At 44.6% G+C, this 20,929-nt stretch overlaps 1 protein-coding gene across 1 annotated transcript; it reads left to right on the top strand.

The window, feature by feature from the left end:
* Window positions 1–59: 59 nt before the first annotated feature.
* On the top strand, window positions 60–19,942 carry QTRT2 (queuine tRNA-ribosyltransferase accessory subunit 2). The gene is made up of 8 exons (XM_075167078.1): window positions 60–312; window positions 1,034–1,089; window positions 3,368–3,444; window positions 11,809–12,018; window positions 12,971–13,170; window positions 15,780–15,931; window positions 17,471–17,588; window positions 18,588–19,942. Exons 1-8 carry the CDS (start codon window positions 116–118, stop codon window positions 18,847–18,849), a joined length of 1,272 nt encoding a protein of 423 aa, XP_075023179.1. The 5' UTR covers window positions 60–115; the 3' UTR covers window positions 18,850–19,942.
* The last annotated feature ends 987 nt before the right edge of the window (window positions 19,943–20,929 follow it).

Raw genomic sequence — 20,929 nt, 5'->3', positions numbered from 1 at the left:
GAAGGGCGGAGTCTCCCCGCCGGCGCACGCTGATGATGTGGTGTGAGGTGATTGGGCGGGCACGGGAAGCAGGAGGCCCGCGGCCCACGCCGGTAACGGCGCTCCGGGGCCGACGATGAAGGTGAAGCTGTGCGGAGCGGGCGGCGGGCGGCTGGGGACGCTGGCGGGCCTGGGCAGGAGCGGGGCCGCTTCCCTGCCGCTGCCGGGCTGCCTGCTCTACACGCGGACTGGTTCGGCGCCCCACCTCACCCACGAGACCCTGCAGGCGGTCAGCGGCGTCCCCGCAGTGGCCCAGCTCACCCTGCCCGCCCTGTGAGTACCGCGGCCGGGGGGGGGTCTGCGGGGCGCAACGAGCCCCCGCAACGCTGCTGGGGGCAGGCGGGCTTCTCGCTTCCCTGGGTGCAAGGCAAAACGTCGAAGTCGGTTGCCCCTTTGTTGCTTTCCCGTCGAAGGGGGGTGCAGTGACTTAGTAGGAAGCAGGTAAAGGTAAGGGACCTAGAGGGCTGCATAATTTTTGAGCGTGTTTTGGCCAAACCCCGCTTAGTGACTTTACAGTCATCTTCCCAGCAGAATAACCAGCTTTAGAAGCAGCCAGCTCTCAAGACTAGTTAGCTAAGTGGCAACTGAAAGGAAAGATTAACATCATAAAGCTAGTTAGAAGCTCTCCCTTCTCTAGCTTGCGTAGTTGTTGAGTGATGCACATCAGTAATGCTATCCAGAAAGTCACAGTGTGACTTCATGGTCTCCAGCAAGTCAATGGTCACTGGTCAGCGTGGGTAAAACCTCTGCCTTTTTGCCACAGAATTATGAGTGCCCTGGTTTGTAAGCTGTGATTCTTGAGCTCTGTGTCTCTGGCGTTTAGTTCCATCTATCCCTGCTTTGCTGCCTGATAGCTGAATGGCAACTATCAGTGCCTAAACCAATCCAAGTTCAGACAACACATAAGTATGGAAAAAGAAGCCTTAGTTATGCAACCACCGATCTTTCTTGACAGTTGTTTGCTCAGTTAATGTGTTTTTGTATCTGGATGCAGGGCAGAACTTCATGAGGTCCTGGAAGAATATAAAGAAGGAGCTGCAAAATTTATAGGTAAAGTGTGTGTGTTCGCTTGTATGTCTGGAGAGGTAACACAGGCGGATCCCACTGGTGCATTTTTAGGCAGTACAGCAGGCAGAAAGATGTAGGCATAGACTTTCCACACTTACGCATTTTCTCACTCAAAGTGGCACTAAAAAAGACTTGAAATAGTATGTTGTCACTCGTATGGCCAGAAGTCCTTCAAACAGGCTACAAAAATATGTAGTTTTGCTTTTTTTCTCTTTTTCTACACCCACCCTTTCCTTGGGGGCTTCAGCACGGACCGGGATGGGCTTAGCCCAAAAGTTGAGACTAGAACTGAGAGAGGTTTTGCTGTAGCCCCCAGTCACTGCTGCAGGTGAATCTTGCCAGATACAATTTCTGACTTCTTTTGACGAGGAGAATTAGAAATTCTCATGAAAATAGCCTTCCCCATACAGCTGTTCAAATACATTTCCTGAGAGTATCTATCTGCTCAAGCTGGCTTTCTTGATTCTCATAAAATAGTTGGTTTCATCTAAAGATTTCCAACAGGAAATCTTCATCCAGTATGAAGAATAAACAGGCAAAGCACCCCACATCAAGTCAGTCTCAGCTGGTGGACACTTCTGCCTCCGAGCTATTCCTGTTGTGAGAAGATGTTAGGGGAAGGACCTGTGTTGGATTTGCGGGAGCTTTGAGGAGCTAAAGAAGCAGGTGGAGAGGCTTATTTTCCCCCTGTTCTTTGTTCCTGTCAGTTTAGCAGTCGGATCATACTTCCTCCCTGTATTCTCCTTCCATTTTTCCATGTTAAAGAGTCAGTTTTAGGAACAAACTCAATTTTACTTATGGATAGTCAAATACAAAACAGTCAATGTTGCCAGAGGCTTCACCTACTGCACCAAGCCTTTGCGATCTTCATCAGCCCCTGTACTCCATTCTTGGAGCAGTTACTGAATGAAATCTTTATCTTAACACCTTGGAGATAAGAATGAGCAAAGCAGCAGTTCCTGCATTTGTGACTCTCCTGGGTTTTTCTTCTGATTGTTGTAATAAGTCAGTAAAGGCCTGACCGCATGCATTATGCAGCCAAGATCACTGTTGTCAGGCTCATGTGGCGAAGGAACCTGAATGCACAGTGAATGCAGGGTTAGCATCCTGTGTGAATATCTGTATCGCGGTCTGTGTTCATATCTGGGGAGATAGCTCAGAGAACTGGAGGATTTCAGCCAAGTCAACAAGCTTCTCTGGGATGCTTTGTTTGTTTGTGTATCTCAGGCTACACTGGGCATAGGGTAAATCCTGTCAAAGTGATGGCATCTCTTTAATTTCTGTAATTTACAGACAGTTCATTGTATATGGAATCTAGTGGACTTTGCAAGAAAAAAACTTTTGAGTTGCTAATGCTTGTATCAAACCTGAGGTATTTTTATGTATGTTTTATATGTGCCAGTTGCACATACATTATGAATGTATAAAATAATGTAAATTATTACAATTTTAAAAAATGTTTAAGCATTTTTTGTCCTGTATACAAAGACCAAGCTTTTTTTTTTTTTAAAAGAAGCACATAAAAATTTTGGACATGCCTTTCATTACATAAGCAAAGTTATGGCTTGGATTTGCAAAGGAAGTTTGCACCCAGCTTCCAATAAACTTCGACTGCTTTGGGACAACTTATTCCTTCAAGAAAAATTGAAAATCTCTTTATCTGAAACTTCTTGGAGGCTTCACCAATTTCAGTGACTATCTGTGAAGAGAAAACTGTATGCCATTGAGACATACTGTCTAGCTTTCTGACATTTGAAACCTCCAGTCTGGCAGGGATGATAAATTTCTCATTTGTGTAGCTGATTTGTTCTCTTACTGTATGTTGTCCTTCCTTAAAAGTTCTGGGCTTGAGGTTGTTGCTCAGTTTAGATTGTGTCAAATGTCAGATGTCTCCAGTGTATCAGTTGAGTGGTCAAGTGAGTCAGCTATTGGGTCTGGCAAATTTTAGTAGCGGGAGTATTAATCAAGAAGAAACATAAATAAATCTCAAAGGAACTATGTAGGCTGCAGAACCAAAGGGTATTATTTGATGGTTTGTCCTGATGCTGCACTCTCCTCCCTGCAGCTAGTAAAGCTGGGGAAAAAGTCTACCTTCTTTGGTGCTAAGAGATCAAATGAACGATATTTTCTTCGTCAGAATGGATGTACTTGTGTGTGGGAGAATACCCTGTTCCCTTTTGCAAATTTACAAACCACATCTTTGCATTAGCTTTGTTTTGGTTCTTGAAACTCTACTGTGTGTCTGTCGCTCTGTTTCCAGGTATGCCAGATGCGGTGCTGTACTGCTCCCTTCATGACCCAGTCGCTCCCTGTCCATCTGGCTACAACACTAACAAGGTACAGTAACTGTAAAGACTTGAAAGGGTCCACTTAAAATTCCCAAAAGAAGGCTGCCAGTCCTCCCCTCATCTGTGTGGATGTGCTTAGACAGCCACAAGATTTTTTGTGCTCTGTAGAAAAATACATCTTTGCACAAAGAGGAACGGCATTTACATGCTCATACCTCCAACTAAATAAAGCTGGGCATTTTCTTACTTGGCAGTGCGTTCCGTGAACAGTTCCTGAACAGTTAAGTGGCAATTCAGATAGAAAGGAGAGCTCTGAACTCCCATGCTGTTGCGGTTAATGTGATAGTAAAAGAGAATACATGTTTGGCTTATATGCTGTACAAGCTTACGATGATGCCATAAATAAGCAATAAAGCAATAAACCTGAACCCCTGTGTGTGTATTTACAGTCTGCTACAGGCCCACGAAGGGGAAGAACTTAGTATTTCTGCAGGAAAGTGGCTCAGCCATCCAGGAGCGTGTAGTGTTGTGGATGTTTGCCCGTTCCATCCCACAGGCATGCACGTTCCCCGCGCAGTCCACACACTACCTGCTGCCTGCCACAGCTTTGGCCTGGAGGGGCCACTCCTGGCACCTGCTCAAATATGGTCAGTCCCAAGGCCTGTTTGGGTACAGTCACATTTGGTGAAAGGTCACTGAATGACAGAGGATAACTACTGCCATCCAGCTATCAGTGTATATTCTTTGCTGCTGGGATCCAGGCCGAGTCCTGTCTTTCTGCAGGGAAGGAGTTACCTGAAGCTTGTCTCACTGTTGTGCAGCTATGAGGTGATAGCAGCGATCTAAGCCTGGGTGTTGCAGGTCTGATTCGGCTTTTTGTCTTGGTTTTTGTTGTTGTTGGTGGTGGTTTTTTGTTTTGAAGCTGGTGAATATTTTTGTCACCTTGTTGCAAGGCCTTCTGCAGCTGGATCTGTGCTGACAAATACTTATGAAAGCTTTTTGAAAGCAGTGGGACAGAAAGCTCTGGATTCTGTGCCAGAAAGCCTGTCACAGGCTGGATTTAAATAATAATGGGGTAACGCTCAGTTCTCTAAGCCACATGGCTATTTTGTTTATTAAAGCAGCATTTTTCCTCTGGAGAGCAGAATGAAGGTAGCTAGACTTGATTACACTCTGTGCCCTTTGGCTCAAACAGTTCTGACTTTCCTCCGCCTGCCTTCATCAGCTGTTCATTGATGCTGTCACATAAGAGGCAGCAGGTACTAACTGGCCAACATGCTGCTGCAGAACAACATATAGCTGCTGCATTCCAGTTATTCTGCAAGTACTAATTTGGGATCTCCCTCCTTTGGAGTTGTTTTCTTTTTTTCATGGAAAATTTACAAAAATGTTGTTACTTTGGAGGCTTCTGTCTGTTTCTTTGTTACTCAAATTTAGTGAAATTGGCTGATGAGGCCAAAAGTAATCATGAGAGATGGATGGATGGACAACAGACATGTGGTGTATTTGCGCAATCCTTTTGTTTTTTGTAGAGACCAGACAAAAAAACATTGTTCTGCTTGTATTTTTTTGCATCCGCTGATCGAATTCAATTTGTGAATTAGTATGCATGAGAACTGCACTGCTTAATCTGTCTGTCTGGCGTAGGCCAGGAGAATGTGTTTAAACCCTCAAGCCCCAAAAAGTCGCCATAACACTTCAAGCTATAAGCTATTTCTGATAGCTGAAAACCATTCCTCATTTTAAAAAGCACTAATGGTGTTGCAGATGAAAAGAACTAACTTCTGTCCTGGTTTCGGCTGGGATAGAGTTAAATTTCTTCATAGTGCTCTGTTTTGGATTTAGTATGAGAAGGATGTTGATAACACACTGATGTTTTCAGTTGTTGCTAAGTACCTTGCTAGTCAAGGACATTCAGCTTCCCATGCTCTGCCAAGTGCACAAGCGGATGGGAGGGAGCATAGCCAGGACAGCTGGCCCAGCTGGCCAATGGGGTATTCCATACCATGTGACATCATGCTCAGTATATGAATGGTAGGCGATCACTACTTGGTTATCGGTCAGCACGGATGGTGAGCAATTGCATTGTGCATCACTCATTTTGTATATTATATCATTATTATTGTTATTATTTTCCCTTCCTTTTCTGTTCTATTAAACTGTCTTTGTCTCAACCCATGAGGTTTTTTTCACTCTTACCCTTCTGATTCTCTCCCCGTCCCACTGCAGGGGGCGGGGAGCGAGCATCTGTGTGGTGTTTGGCTGCCTGCCAGGTTAAACCACTACAGTCCTTTTTGGTGCCCAACGTGGAGCACAAAGGGTTGAGATAACAACACATCTGACCCGAGTGAGTTAAAACAAATTGTTATAAGCATTCATTGTATCAGTTTAATAGTCGCTGGTCACAATGTTGGTTAATTTGCTCTCAGAGTTGTCGGATCTGCACTTGAAGTTTTGGCATGTAGCACCTTACTGGCTGTATGTACTGCTGTTTATCGGTATTTATGTGGGGATTGTCATCTGTGGGAGATGGATTAAGGTTATCGATGGATTAAGCTGTGTAACACTGGCTTATGATATGATAAAAGCATTGGTCATGGGATTGTACTCGGCACTGCCATCATTCCTGTGCTTCAGGAGCTATTTCTTGGAAAGTATTGTTAATTATACTTTTTACCTTTTCTCCTTGGAGAGCCAATTTACAGAGGAGACAGCTTCCTTCACCTTCCCCTTCTCCTCCAGGCTGATTACAATAGCTCTTGAGGATTTTGAATATCCTTGGGATGTTCAAACCAGCATGTTCCTATTGCTATGTCTCCTGAATGTGTTTGAGGCCTTGTTTAAGGTTAAACAACTACTTAAGAATATCACCCAGGGATCTGCCCCAAGGCTGGATAGTTATGAGTGGCAGGGTATGTGGGATAGTATGAGCAAGTACCTAGAACAGTGTTTTGGAGCTTCACTGAACAAGTGCAGTATCCTGAAAAACTACTAAAATATTTGGAAAACGTAGCTGTCACCCTGGCAATTCCAGAGAGATCCAGATTACTGCAACAGTGCTGGGGCCTGGCCCATGCCCACCAACCCCTGTTCAACACTATTCAGAACCCTCAAAGGAAAGAGGAGGTGTCTGGATCTGATGACAAAATGACAGGCACTGCAGCTACTCCAACCCCAGCGAATGGGCGTTGCAGCTACTCCAACCCCCGTGACGGGCACTACAGCTGAACCAGGGGACCAACCCGTGCTGGTATCAGTCGCCCCTATACATAAAAGGAAATCTTGGAAGCGAAAGTCAGGTCGTTTAGAAGGGGATGATGGAAAAGCAGGGCCATCAAGAGGAGGGGAGGAGGAAGAGGAGGAACTCATAAACGAGATGGAAACCACCCGATCGCTATCCCTGAGTGAGTTGCGAGATATGCAGAAAGACTTCAGTCGTCGTCCAGGCGAGCATATTGTTACCTGGCTGCTCAGATGCTGGGATAATGGGGCCAGTAGTCTGGAATTAGAGGGGAAGGAAACCAAACAGCTGGGATGCCTTGCTAGGGAAGGGGACATTGACAAAGCCATTGGAAAAGGGGCACAAGCCCTCAGCCTCTGGAGGTGACTCTTGTCAGGCGTGAAGGAAAGGTATCCCTTCAAGGAAGATGTTATATATCGCCTAGGCAAATGGACCACTATGAAGAGAGGTATCCAGTACCTGAGAGAATTGGCCGTGCTGGAGGTGGTTTATAGTGACCTGGACAACGAGCAGGCACCCAGAGATCCAGATGAAGTCCAGTACACGCGACCCATGTGGCGGAAGTTGGTACGGAGCGCACCATGGATGACGCGGTTGGCAGACTCCGGGAATACGAGGAAACTGTGTCCTCCTCCCTTGCCTTGGCTGTGGAAAAAGTGTCCCGGAAGGTCCAGCAACTCAAAGAGGATATGTTCTACTCTCCACCTGTATGGACCAGTATCAGCCATTAGGAGTCAGCATTCTTCTGCTTGAGAGAGGATATAGAAGGTACACACCACAGGGCACCCTGTGGTTTTACCTGCATGACCACAGAGAAGACATGAGGAAGTGGGATGGAAAACCTACCTTGACCCTAGAGGCACGGGTATGTGAGTTGCAAAGAAAAACAATCACACAAGGGGATTCTCCCAGGAAAATTACTGCTCCAGTTTTCAGAAAAAACCTGTCTCATGGCAGTCCAGTTCCCAGTGAACAGTTCCCCAGACAGAGTAAAAGGGTTGATCTTACTTTGGATTGTAATGAAGATATTCTTGACTTGCATTTGCAAGAAGTGAGTAAGGAATACTATGACCAGAACTAGAGGGGCCCTGCCTCCAGCCAGGTGGAGGAAAGGGACAACCGGGTTTACTGGACTGTGTGGATTCGATGGCCTGGCACATCAGACGCACAGGAATATAAGGCTCTCATAGACACCGGTGCACAGTGTACCCTGATGCCATCAAACTATAAAGGGGCAGAACCCATTTGTATTTTTGGAGTGACAGGGGAATCCCAAGAGCTAACTGTATTGGAGGCCGAAGTGAGCCTAACTGGGAATGAGTGACAGAAGCACCCCATTGTGACACTGGCCCAGAGGCTCCGTGCATCCTTGGCACAGACTGCCTCAGGAGAGGGTATTTCAAGGACCCAAAAGGGTACCGGTGGGCTTTTGGTATAGCTGCCCTGGAGATAGAGGAAATTAAACAGCTGTCCACCTTGCCCGGTCTCTCAAAGGACCCTTCTGTTGTGGGGTTGCTGAGGGTTGAAGAACAACAGGTACCAATCACTACCACAACAGTGCACCGGCGGCAATACCGCACCAACCGAGACTCCCTGCTTCCCATACATAAGCTGATTCGTCGACTGGAGAGCCAAGGAGTGATCAGCAAGACTCGCTCACCCTTTAACAGTCCCATATGGCCAGTATGAAAATCCAATGGAGAGTGGAGACTAACAATAGACTATTGTGGCTTGAACGAAGTCACGCCGCCACTGAGTGCTGCCATACTGGGCATACTAGAATTCCAATACGAACTGGAGTCAAAGGCAGCCAAGTGGTACGCCACCATTGATATCGCTAATGCATTCTTCTCCATCCCTTTGGTGGCAGAGTGCAGGCCACAGTTTGCTTTCACTTGGAGGGGTGTCCAGTACACCTGGAACCGACTGCCCCAGGGGTGGAAACACAGCCCTACCATTTGCCATGGACTGATCCACACCGCACTGGAACAGGGGGAGGCTCCAGAACATCTGCAATACATTGATGACATCATCGTATGGGGCAGGATAGCAGAAGTTTTTGAGAAAGGGGAGAGTATAGTCCAAATCCTTCTGAAGGCCAGTTTTGCCATAAACCAAAGTAAGGTCAAGGGACCTGCACAGGAGATCCATTTTTTAGGAATAAAATGGGAGGATGGACGTCGTCAGATCCCAATGGATGTGATCAACAAAATAACAGCCATGTCCCCACCAGTTAGCAAGAAGGAAACACAGGCTTTCTTAGGCGTTGTGGGTTTTTGGAGAATGCATATCCCAAATTACAGTCAGATCGTAAGCCCTCTCTATCATGTGACCAGGAAGAACGATTTCAAATGGGACTGAAATACCAAGCACAAAAGAAATACACAGCTTTCAAACCGAGCCAACATAAGAAATGGCAGGTGCTCATTAGGATTTCACACACAGTCTTCTCAGTCTCTTCGCATGCTTGCCATTCTGTGTGCGCACATGGGCCCCTATCTTCCATTGTTGCTCCATGCTACTCTCAAAAGATTTTAAAGCAAGACAAAAGCACCTGCACAGAGAGGTTGTGAACACCCAGAGGTGTTCAGATGAGCAACGACAAGCCTTTGAACAAATTAAACGAGAGATAGTTCAGGCAGTAGCCCTTGGGCCAGTCCGGGCAGGACAAGATGTAAAAAATGTGCTCTACGCCGCAGCCGGGGAGAATGGCCCTACCTGGAGCCTCTGGCAGAAAGCACCGGGGGAGACTTGAGGTGACTCCTGGGGTTTTGGAGTCGGGGATACGGAGGATCTGAGGCCCGCTACACTCCAACTGAGAAAGAGATATTGGCAGCATATGAAGGGATTCGAGCTGCTATGGAAGTGGTTGGTACTGAAGCTCAGCTCCTCCTGGCACCCCGACTGCCGGTGCTGGGCTGGATGTTCAAAGGGAGGGTCCCTTCTACACATCACGCAACCGATGCTACGTGGAGTAAGTGGGTCATGCTCATCACACAACGGGCCCGAATAGGAAACCCCAGTTGCCCAGGAATCTTGGAATTGATCACGAACTGGCCAGAAGGCAAAGATTTTGGAATATCCTCAGAGGAGGGATTGCTTTTGCTCAAAGACCTGGGTGTACTTGGTGGGTAATACCAAAGGATGGGGAAGTCCAATGTGTACCTCAAGGGGATTTGATTTTGGGTGAAAATAGCCAATGAACTGAATTGTATGATGTTAGTTATTGTATGATATTGTATATCATCATTTCTATGGTTGCTATCAATGGTATTGCAGTAAAAATCACCCAGATTAATGAAGAATGAACTCCGATGAAACCGAGCGAAGTGCAATGATGATAGGACCAGACAAGCACAGCGATAATGGAATCAGAACTGGCTTCAGGATGCAACAATCCAACACCACACACCATCTCTCCTGCCTTGAAAGATTGTTAGGACAGATGGAGCCCAAAGTCATGGACTAAATGAACTCAGCGGACATCTTAGAGGGTTGGCCCATAGACTAAGGGAATGATATCTCTGTGTGTGTATATATATATATTAAAAGACAAGAAAGGTGGTGGTGATTAATTGGAATGTATTGGAAAATGTGAGACCTAAGCATGACGTAAATGGTATAGAATAAGGGGTGGATATTGTCCTGGTTTTGGCTGGGATAGAGTTAAATTTCTTCATAGTGCTCTGTTTTGGATTTAGTATGAGAAAGATGTTGATAACACACTGATGTTTTCAGTTGTTGCTAAGTACCTTGCTAGTCAAGGACATTCAGCTTCCCATGCTCTGCCAAGTGCACAAGCGGATGGGAGGGAGCATAGCCGGGACAGCTGGCCCAGCTGGCCAATGGGATATTCTATACCATGTGACGTCATGCTCAGTATATGAATGGTAGGCATTCCCAGAAGGTAGCGATCGCTACTTGGTTATCGGTCAGCACGGATGGTGAGCAATTGCATTGTGCATCACTCATTTTGTATATTATATCATTATTATTATTATTTTCCCTTCCTTTTCTGTTCTATTAAGCTGTCTTTATCTCAACCCACAAGTTTTTTTTTTTCACTCTTACCCTTCTGATTCTCTCCCCATCCCACTGAGGGGAGTGGGGAGTGAGCGAGCGGCTGTGTGGTGTTTGGCTGCCTGCCAGGTTAAACCACGACACTTCTAAAGGGCTAACAATAATACAACAAAAGCAACTGCCACGCTGCACTCACAGGTTAATTACAGATTCTGCAGAATAGGATGAAACATGGTAGTGTGCATAGTTGCAGTGGCTGCAGTAACATTTTGTGAATCTAAATGTTCGGTGAATTGAATGGTGACATCTGCTAGTCCAGAGGTGTTCAGATAACACAACCTCTCTGTGCAGGTGCTTTTGTCTTGCTTTAAAATCTTTTGAGAGTAGCATGGAGCAACAATGGAAGATAGGGGCCCATATGCGCACACAAAACGGAAAGCATGTGAAGAGATTCAGAAGACTGTGTGTGAAATCCTAATGAGTACCTGCCATTTCTTATGTTGGCTCGGTTTGAAAGCTGTGTATTTCTTTTGTGCTTGGTATTTCAGTCCCTTCTTAAGTGGCTGGATTTGGGACCTAAAATAACACTGGATTCTAAGATGAAATTGCCTAACAACCTTTTGTACTCTTCCCAGTGTGTCTGTGTGGTTTATATATATACGTATATTCACATGGGTGGCATGAATTCACTGCTCAGAAGAGGAAATAGTTTTGTGGTTTTGCAGAAACAAAAGTTTTTGTGGTGTACAGAAAACTAGTGAGCTGTATTTCCCATTGCAGCCTTTGCTGCTTTTCATGAGATGACAACATAAGTTTGATGGGAATTAAATCTTCTTTTTTTTTTTCCCCCCAATTCTGCCACTAATTTGTGTGATGGTAGCCCAGCTGCACTATCTCAGAGACTTCCAAACATGTGGAGAGGTCACTGTGTTGAGTGTGATGGTTTCACCAAAGAGTATCCCAGAAATCCCAATTCAGTCATTTATCTCCTTTCACTGATTGTACCAAGTGCAGCTGATTATCTGAGCCATGCTCCTGGAGAACTTATCTATGAAGTATCTGGTGTTTCACCAGACCAATTCCTTCTCTCCTTTGACCCTTAAGATCTGTTAATCTTTGCAACTAACCTTCATCCCTATTCTTCCCTGACAGACGGTGTCCCTGTGGGGAAACTCAGGGCGCATGGAAATGACAGCTTCCAAGTTCATGGACATACAGCGGGTCATCCAGCCAGACTGGTTCCAGTGCATCTCTGATGGAGACACCATTTCTGGGGAAGCTGGTAGAAAAAGGGCCAAGAAGGCTGTGGACAGGTCGCTCTCTTTCCTGGATGTATGCCTTCAGCTGCTAGAAAAATCACCGGTAAGGTCCCCGCAATATCGGGGCAGTAGCACCACAACTGCGTTTTGGTCTGTGCTGTATCCTGGGCCAGTCCCAGGACGTGATTTAGTAGGAAATCGTGTCACACGTATGTGTCAGAGAATGTCCAGGTGACAGTCCTGGACGAGGTATAACCAGTATCACAGTGGGTTTTCCTTCTGCCACTCTCTTCTTTTAATAACTTGCCTTCTGCACCAGGATACCCATATCTACTAGTTGAGGAGAACTATTTATTTTAATTTTTTTTCCGCTTTTGGAATGTAATGCATTTCTTTCACTTACTTTCATGTTATATACATGGGCAAAGTAGGATCTTCTCATTCAGATTGAGAAAACCCATGTTTTTGCTCTGAAGTCTCCTCAGTTCCAAGAGAGGGATGACTTGGTAGAATTTGCTAGTGCTATTCTTTATTTCTTCCAGCAGCTTTGAAACTTCCCTCCCTTTTGGTGGAAGTGGACATACTGTCTGAGCCTGTACTACAAAGGAAAATGGGTGACAGGAGCTGATATTGGTATCCCCTGAAAGGCAATTCATTGTGAGATCTGGTGTCTGACAGCCAGGATAATGACACCTGATTTGTAGTCTGCACTGACACCTGTAGTGCTGAGGGGCCATCTATAAAAAGCCATGTACAAAGATGATCTGTGGTTATTGCCTTCTATAGGGAGGTGGGAAGAATGGCACCAAAATTCTCAGTGAGTTAGTGTCAAGTAAGGAGCAGAATCTTGTCTCTCCTAATCCTGTTTCTACCTTACACTTGGACTTCACAGTGTTGTGTGAGGAATGGTCTTACATGGGAAGAAACACTGTGGCTCTGGCAAGTTCCTGGGAATGCAGGGCTTAAGTAGCAGGCGTCTGGAGTCTGGGCTGTGAATTGTCTTGCATGTCTTTGGCAGAGCATGCTTTAACACTTGTAGCTTTCTTCTGGGCCAGGAACTACAAGGAAGTGTAATGTTTGGGGCAATTGAAGGTGGAGATATCTTGGAAGAGAGGCTCAGATCAGCCAGGGAGACTGCCAAGCGACCTGTAGGTGGCTTTCTGCTAGATGGCTTCCAGGGATTTGCCATGGCCAAGGAGATCAAGTTGAAACTGATAGCTTCTGTCACAGCAGAGCTGCCAGAGGATAAACCAAGGTAAGTTGCGTGGGCAACATCCCAAGAAGTACATCTGTCCTATTATGAGGCTGCTGTGCAATATCACTGTAGGAAATAATCACTGTATTGCACAGCTCTGTGTGTGTGCCAGGCTGCATAAATTCTATTGCTGTCAGGCTGCAGTCTTCAACCCTTGTTTCAATTTTTAGCTGCATCTGGCACCAAGCTGTGCTCACGCTGCGGGTTTGAGTATTCCCCACACTTGGAGAATAATCAAGATTTTAGTCAAGTCGTCTTTACTTTTTTTAGGAAGAAGGATATGTCTGGGCTGCTTGCATTTGGCCTCTGAGGCCATGGTTTACTTGAAGTTCAGCTTGAACAAGAACGTTATTATCAACCTATTTTACAGGGACCTCTTCTCAGAAAAACTGTCATGTTTCCAGTTCTCTCTGGTCTGAACTGGAGGAGGGCAGAGAAAGGTGCTGACAGAACCAGCCAGTGCTTACATGATCTTATGGCAGCCAGCTCTGACCTAGTACCTGAGGCGCTGAGCCTGTGAACTACCAGAGGTGGTACAGTCTGGCCCAAAACAACTGTATTCTCTGCTTGGACTGGCGTAGTGCGGGGATCGTTATGTATTCTGAGTTGTTGGTTATGCCCATCAGAGCCATGCCAGAGACTGGACAGGAGTGGCAGCATTCTTGACTCTTATAAATGACTAACAGTAACTAAAGATTTCCATAAAATGTGTGCTAATATTTGCTAGTGTTTCAGAAGTGGAGGGGTTTCTTAGCATTGGGTTGAGCTTGCTGGCTTTTGCATGGGTTGCTCTTACAAGAGCAGCTGCAACAGAAGTAGTATGGGTGCTTTTTTCATCATTTCCTGAAGAGAGTGACTCAGGCCCCATGGTCTTTTTGTAGCTGCCCTCTGCTAGCTGAGCATTGCTCTGGCCGAATGGTGTTCAAAAGCAAATTAGACGGGAAAGCACGTGTCTGGTGTTGCAGCTTGTTCATGCTTAGCGGTGCCTGGGGTTTGAATTTTCCTGACAATTAGAAGGCTTGCTGTGTTGTTGCCATCCTGTCTGGTTGAGCTACTTAAAAAAATCCCCTGGGAGCATTAGAGTCCAATTTGCTCAGCTAACCTTAGTGGCTACCGGTGCATCTGCCTCATCTATCAAATAGTTTGCTTGTCGGGTTAAGACAAGTGTTTCTGACCTCTGTAGGAAGAAAGCTGGTTAGCCCTAGGGGGTCTTGTAAGTACCTCAAGTGAATTTCAGACAATCCTGGTTTCCTGAATTCCATTCTGGCTGGAGAAATTGTTTTGCAGCTGTGTTCTACCCCAATATGAAATTCTCTAGAATACAAACACTTTTTGTGCTTCACCCAAGAAGCGATTGCTTTTTGTGTGATGGTGAAATGATCTTACGAATGTTCTCTTCAGAGTCCTTTCATGTACCTAAAGATGCCGAAGTCTCTTGGTAAAATTTATTTTCCTTTTCAATAGCATCGGAACCCTTGCAAGAGCAAATGTTTGTCCTTACTTGTGCACAGATAAGTTTTAGCAAGAGTTTTGATCATATATGCAGAGATACTATTTTAACTATTGAGTATCATTTTCTCCCTGCCATGAGAGCCTGAAACATAAGGCACTTATGCTGCAAACTTCTCCCGTCCTTATTCTGCGCTCATCAATTTAATTGGAGTACTTAGAAAAGTGACTAAAAATGGCACCTTGTGACTTCATTTATCAGCCCCTGTGTATTTTCCTAATTATCTGTTTAGATCATTGCCCTACGTTAGCTTCTACTGCTGTCAGCCAAGCCATGCACCTGCAGGAGAGCAGGCACTGCTCTATTCTCTTCTGCTTCACCCACCCTCAGGGAAGCTGCCAGCTAAATTTGGCTAACAGCAGGATCTCTATTACCATCGATGGCAATCCAGCTGGGCTCTTCCTGGCTCTTAATGCCATGTCCCAGGAGACGTTACAGCCCAGGTTTTTGGGTAAATCGTTTGAACAGGTAGAGTGTAAAGAGGAGGGAAGCATAAAGCAAGGAACTTTTCTCTTTCCAGTGACATTTCTCAGTAGTGCATTCTCCTCCAGGCAGTTCTCCGAGTGCTATATGATGTGTCTGTCACCTGAAGGACTTGCATCTTTGACCAGCCATCTACTGCTGTCTCTGCTGCTCTTGATCAAGTATTTGTAGTCTGTCTCCTAAACAGTTACCAGGCAAAGGGGTCCATGTGTCTGGAAACTGATAGCTCCCTGGGGCACAAACATGACTAAGAAAAATATCACTTCTACAGCATAGATGTTAGGTGAATTTTGAATCTAAGTGTATTCGTGTGTGTGTGAAGGAAACCAAATCACTTCAAACATAATGAACAGAGCGAGTTTCTTCTGCAGTAAATGAGGGATTATTGCTGTCTTCCAAAGGGCAGATAAAGAAAAGACTGCCATGTACTGGATAGGTTGGAGGTGGGGAAATGGAAGCACACAGGATTCTGAGTGATGACTGTTGTACCCACTTGCCTTCTGGTTAGCAGTTGCAAGGATAAGCTACACGTGTTGCACATGTGTCTTTTCTTTCAGGTACCTGCTTGCTTCTACTCAGAATATTCTAGATTTGTCATCTTGTGTGTCTCCTACAGAATCATCCATGGTGTAGGCAAACCAGATGAGGTGCTTGAATGCATTGAAAGGGGAGTGGACATTTTTGAGAGCTTCTTTCCCTTCCAAGTGACAGAGCGAGGCTGTGCCTTGGTTTTCAGTTATGACTGCCATCCAGATCCTGAAGCAGCAGGTAGGCTTCTTGATGGTCATTCTAATTTTTACTGTATCAGCTAGTGTTGTGGCAAGCATAATTCACGCTTTGGAGGAATCTATATTTGAGTTTTTTGTTCCTGAAATAAGTGCAGTATCCACTGGAAAAACTGGGATTCCACTGTCAAGGGTTGCTTTTGAAGGTGGGGTATTTTGGTGTGAAACCTCTTGAAGTGAATTTGAGGCCTTAGCCTAGGATCTGAATGTCTGATTAGCCAAAGTATGCTCAAGTATTTCTTAAACACTTACTGAATAGAGGGGTTTTTGTTCTACACCATTGGCAAATTTTCTGTTACCGTTAGCAGTGAAGGCTGGACCTATTAAGTGGAGATCTGAGATACTTGATCTCTAAAATTAACTGAATATGTGTCTGTTTTAATAATATATTTTTGAAGTCCCTTATTCTTTCTAGCTGACAAAAGTTAGGGATCCCATTTCTTTGGGTAGCTTTCCTCTCTGTCCTTGGATTCATCAGTTCATATCAAAACAAAAAGGAGATGTTCATAACTCATTACCTCACTACGCTGTGAGATGGGAGCATGTGTATCACCCATTAAAGATCTATCAAATGTGTTTCAAGCAGCAGTTTTGTTTTGGCCTATTAAATGTTTTTAATACAGAAAAATATTTCACATTTTTTCTCCTGGGTAGAACCTGGTGGCTTTTCATGCCTGGATAATTCAAAACCAGCTGAATAGAACAGAACATCTTGTTTCTTTGTGCTTGCTGCTATTTTTTTAACCCTTCTCTTTGTTTGCTGTTCTTCACCTTGTCTCACCTTATTCTTACATCATAAGATTCTGGGTAAGGACAATCTCTTTGTTTTGTGTCTGTTTAACATTCAGTAGACATGGATTGTGCAAACAGTAATATTGATATTTCCAGATACATCTCCTGCTTAAGAACAAACCTAAAAATGCAAGCCTACAAAATTATGGGGTGATTTTTTATTTTTAAGATAGACCGCTGAAAAGGCAGATGTGGAATCTACATCCTCTGCATTAGTGCTATCAGCCTCTTCTGATTCCAATTGTTTTTAAAACAAAAAAAAAAGCATCTAAATCTCTGAGCCTGATGACAGTGTGGAAAGTAGAATGATCAAATGCAGATGAGTTGCCTGTCTACTCTAACAAAATCTCAATAAAATCAATTTGTTCAGGTGATTGCATTCTATTCAGCATGCAGTTCAGACTGGAAATATTTTTGACATTTTATTAAGAATTCAGCTCGGTAGAGCAGCAAAAAGTTATACTGTTGTTTCAGCTCTAACTCTTCATTAGGTTTAGTAGATTAGTTTTCACTTGTCTCTTGCTGTTTTAATGATCTAAAATTGCATTTGTGTTAACTAACTATGACAATTAAAGTAAAATAGTTGCTTACTATAGGAAAGAGGTGGAAACTTGTGGCAGGAGTTTTCATCTGGCAAGAGAGTAGCAGAAATACCTTCTGTAAGGTTGCTACCCTTCCTCTGCCCTTGCTGTGTGTTCATAAAAAGCTGTTGTCTTCTTATTTAAAACAGTTTTAAAACAAAGTGGGGCCCAGGACCTGGAGAAGAATGGTGCTGAAGAAAACCAGGATGAAATCTCCAAAGCTGACCGAGAAATGACACCATTTGAGATATTTCTGAAGGACAAAAGGTACGTGAGTTTGTGAGGCGGGTACCTGCAGTTGTATCACTAAATATGATGCTTTTTGTTCTCTGTATTTGATTGCATGTGGTCAGTAGCTGGATGGGAGACTTCATAAAACGTGAAGGTGTTGAAGACAGTACTTCTGGACATTGAATAGAGAACGTTGGACAAACATTCTAGCTTGTTATCAGGCAACAGTGTATGGCTGAAAGCATTGTCTTTTGCCTGACCTAAAGCCAGGGGTTTTCTGATCATTTATCCAGCAGACATACTGTGGTCATAACTGTGTTCCAACTGAAAGACAGTAGCTTCACAAAGGTTGTTTGGGGATCATTTTGGTCTTCCACATCTAACTTGGGTCATCCTGAGATGCTAGATTTTATTTAAACTATGGAGAGCCTCCACTTTCTGACTCAGTTTGGGCAGCTGCAGAGCAATTCTGCAGTTTCTGGATACTTCACAAAAACTTTGACCAGTGTTACCACCTGTCCTTCCTTTTCTTTTCCACAGCTACCGCTAGGCTGTCTGAGTAGACCACTGTGTTGCTTTGCTCGATCCTCCCTCCACTTTGTGAGAATGGTGCATCTCACAGAAAAGGGGAATACTGTTTTGTGAATAGTGGAATCAGTAAATCCTTGTTTCTGATAGCTTCCTCCTTCATAGACTGTGTGATAGCTAGTGAGGCATGTCTTGGGCTGCAGCTTTTCTGTCAGGGAAGGCACAGATAAGGCCTCTCTCTGCTGTTAGCTGTGATGTCGTCAAAGTTATCCTCTGACTTAGGTGTGTGGCCTTTTGGCTCTGTAGTGAGTTCTGGCATGATATTTGAAGTCCTTCATGCCAGTGGTGCTGGTCTTAGATGTCAACGTATCTTTCAGCAGCTGGACTCAGGCCCTCAGGACTTCAAGGCTCAGGTCCCTGCAAAAGGCCATGTAGTAACTGGTTACTCTTCATTGCTTGAATGGGTCTTCTTACCTTTGATGTTGTCCAACATTGCTTCCTCCTTAGATACCAAGATGATTTTGGTCCTTTGCTGGAAGGATGCACCTGTTACTGTTGTCAGAGGCATACTCGTGCCTACGTCCATCACCTCCTCGTGACCAATGAACTGTTGGCCGGTGTCCTGCTCATGATGCACAACTTCCAGCACTATTTCAGTTTCTTCAGTGCCATACGGGATGCCTTAAGAGAAGATAAACTGGATCAACTGAAAAAGCTTGTCTTCAGGCAGGCGCTTCAAGGCCCAGCAAATGCGAAGCCAGGCCAGTGAGTTCAGAGAGGACAGAGGAAGTTGCAGGCTACATCCTTACCCAGTGGGACTGTGTAAGGTGGGCTGCAGCAGGGTCACTTGGACCTGTTAGTAGTAAAATGCCTTCCTTCCTGGAGGGAATTGAAGGAGACATTTGAAGAAGATCTCACTTCCTGGTGGGGAAGGAAGATCTTATTCAAACATCCCTTTCGGTTAATTGACTTGGGGCATTCTTGGGGTATGGAAGAGCCTGAACAGCTCACAAGACCAGTATGGATAGCTTTGTTTTCAGTTTACTCACTGTTGGTTTTCCATGTGGAAGGACAGAATTATTGAACTTGTGATTGAAAAAGAAGCCGAGCATGTATTTAAAATTAATCCAGCTGCTGACAGGAGGCTCAGCAGCTGTTTGGGACTCTCATTCCATACTCAATGCATATTACAAGTAATTATTTTTCTAGAAAGTCCCACTGGTGTGGTTGTCCCGTCATGCAGCTCCTTCATGAGAGATCCTGCCTCAGTCTAACACACTGTTCCTTGTGGCCACTGCCAGCATCTGTGTCCCTGAAAAGAACTGACTGGATGCGCTGCTGTGTTCAGTGACACAAGGGACTGTACGTGTACTTCTCTCTCAGGCTGCCTGCAGTGCAGAATGTTCTCTGGGCCAGGAGGAGGCCCTCTACCTCGGCCTGGCCTTGAAAACCCCTGCCTCAGGAGTTCTACTCTGTGACATTAGAGCCAGAAAGAAGAGAAGATGTGTTTAATCCACGACCTGCTGTAGAGGGGTTTTTTTGACTCTATAGCCTTTCACCTGTCTGGACTAAGATTCCACTCCCGCACTAGCATGTGGATGATGATGAATGTACCATTCTTTCCAACTGTCCTAGCACTGGTCAAATAGCAGGCTACACAAATGTCAGCGTGAGATGGAGCTGTGGAAGAGATGTATTGCAGGAAAAGGCATTCAGAAAAGATTCTTGTGGCTCCTTGTTTTAAAATATGACTTAGTGATCTCGCATTCCTCTTACTCGTTTTTTTTTATGCCCCTTACTTTGGAATCCTGGGTTTATTCATTTTATGTTACAAAGCAACAATAAAACAATTTTATTATTCATTACACTGGCTCCTCAATATGTGACAGAGGTGGTATACCAGAGTGCTTGAGTGCAGTGCTCAAGAAGATGTCTCCTGGAAACTTGACCTAGCAGCCTGATGGAGGACAGTGACTCATCTAGGAGTAGGATCCTGTCACGGAGCAGGGGTCCAAATAATTTGCTTCAAAAGAAGCCATAATAGACCTGGAAGTGTTAAAGACACCCACCCGTCCCTCTCCTCATAAGAACTCTACTACCTGAATTAAGCTTAAAAAAATACTACAGTTAAAGTTGCTGGCCTTAAAGCAATTATGGATTAATCTGCAGTTTGCTCTTCTTCACCATTTCTTTAATGTTTTAAGATTTTAATATCTTGCATCAGACTGACTTTACCATAGAGTATAATGAGTTTTTAGCATCCCTGTCAGCATTGCCTGTACATCCCCATTTCCTTGGGCAGATACACAATGGTGTCAGAGTCATTTCTACCATTCCAGCCTTATCCCCTGCATTGCACTGACTACATTTCTTTTCCACAGGATCCTAAAGAAATGGTGCAAAGACTGCTTTACTCTTGTCTTTAAACAGAAATTACGGGGAATAATTCAGCCACAGAAACTACATAAAACACAGGACTAATATCCTCACTCCGAAAAGTATGCTATGATTGTTAATGTTGATGCAGCACTGGGCAACTTGGAGATACTGGGCATACAGTGTGAGATAGAAGGTCTAACATTTTCAGGATCCATCTATCTTAAAGGGCAGGGAATTCTAATGAAACAAAAATGTTTTGTGCTTCTTTCAAGAGGAATGCAGGATATGATGGGAGTGTTGGGACCTTGCAATGCTTGTTTCTGCAGTGTCTGTTTCTACATTGTTGTAAGTGTCAGTGCAAAACCTTATGGGAGGGGACAGTGACTATTTTAAAACTCCTTCGCTCACTGTTTTGAATCCGCATGCTTACAATCACTAAAATGCATGAGTCTGCCCGGCATTCAGGCACC

This window comes from Calonectris borealis, chromosome 1, assembly GCF_964195595.1.
Source record: "Calonectris borealis chromosome 1, bCalBor7.hap1.2, whole genome shotgun sequence".
Taxonomy (NCBI): Eukaryota; Metazoa; Chordata; class Aves; order Procellariiformes; family Procellariidae; genus Calonectris; species Calonectris borealis.
Note: the sequence above shows the minus strand (reverse complement) of the source record. Positions and strands in the feature narration are given on the sequence as shown.

Coding starts and splice junctions, on each gene's coding strand:
- QTRT2 (XM_075167078.1), top strand. CDS start 116: ATGAAGGTGAAGCTGTGCGGAGCGGGCGGCGGGCGGCTGGGGACGCTG. Junction 15,932..17,470: donor TCCAGATCCTGAAGCAGCAG/GTAGGCTTCTTG, acceptor TATTTAAAACAG/TTTTAAAACAAAGTGGGGCC. Junction 17,589..18,587: donor ATATTTCTGAAGGACAAAAG/GTACGTGAGTTT, acceptor CTTCCTCCTTAG/ATACCAAGATGATTTTGGTC.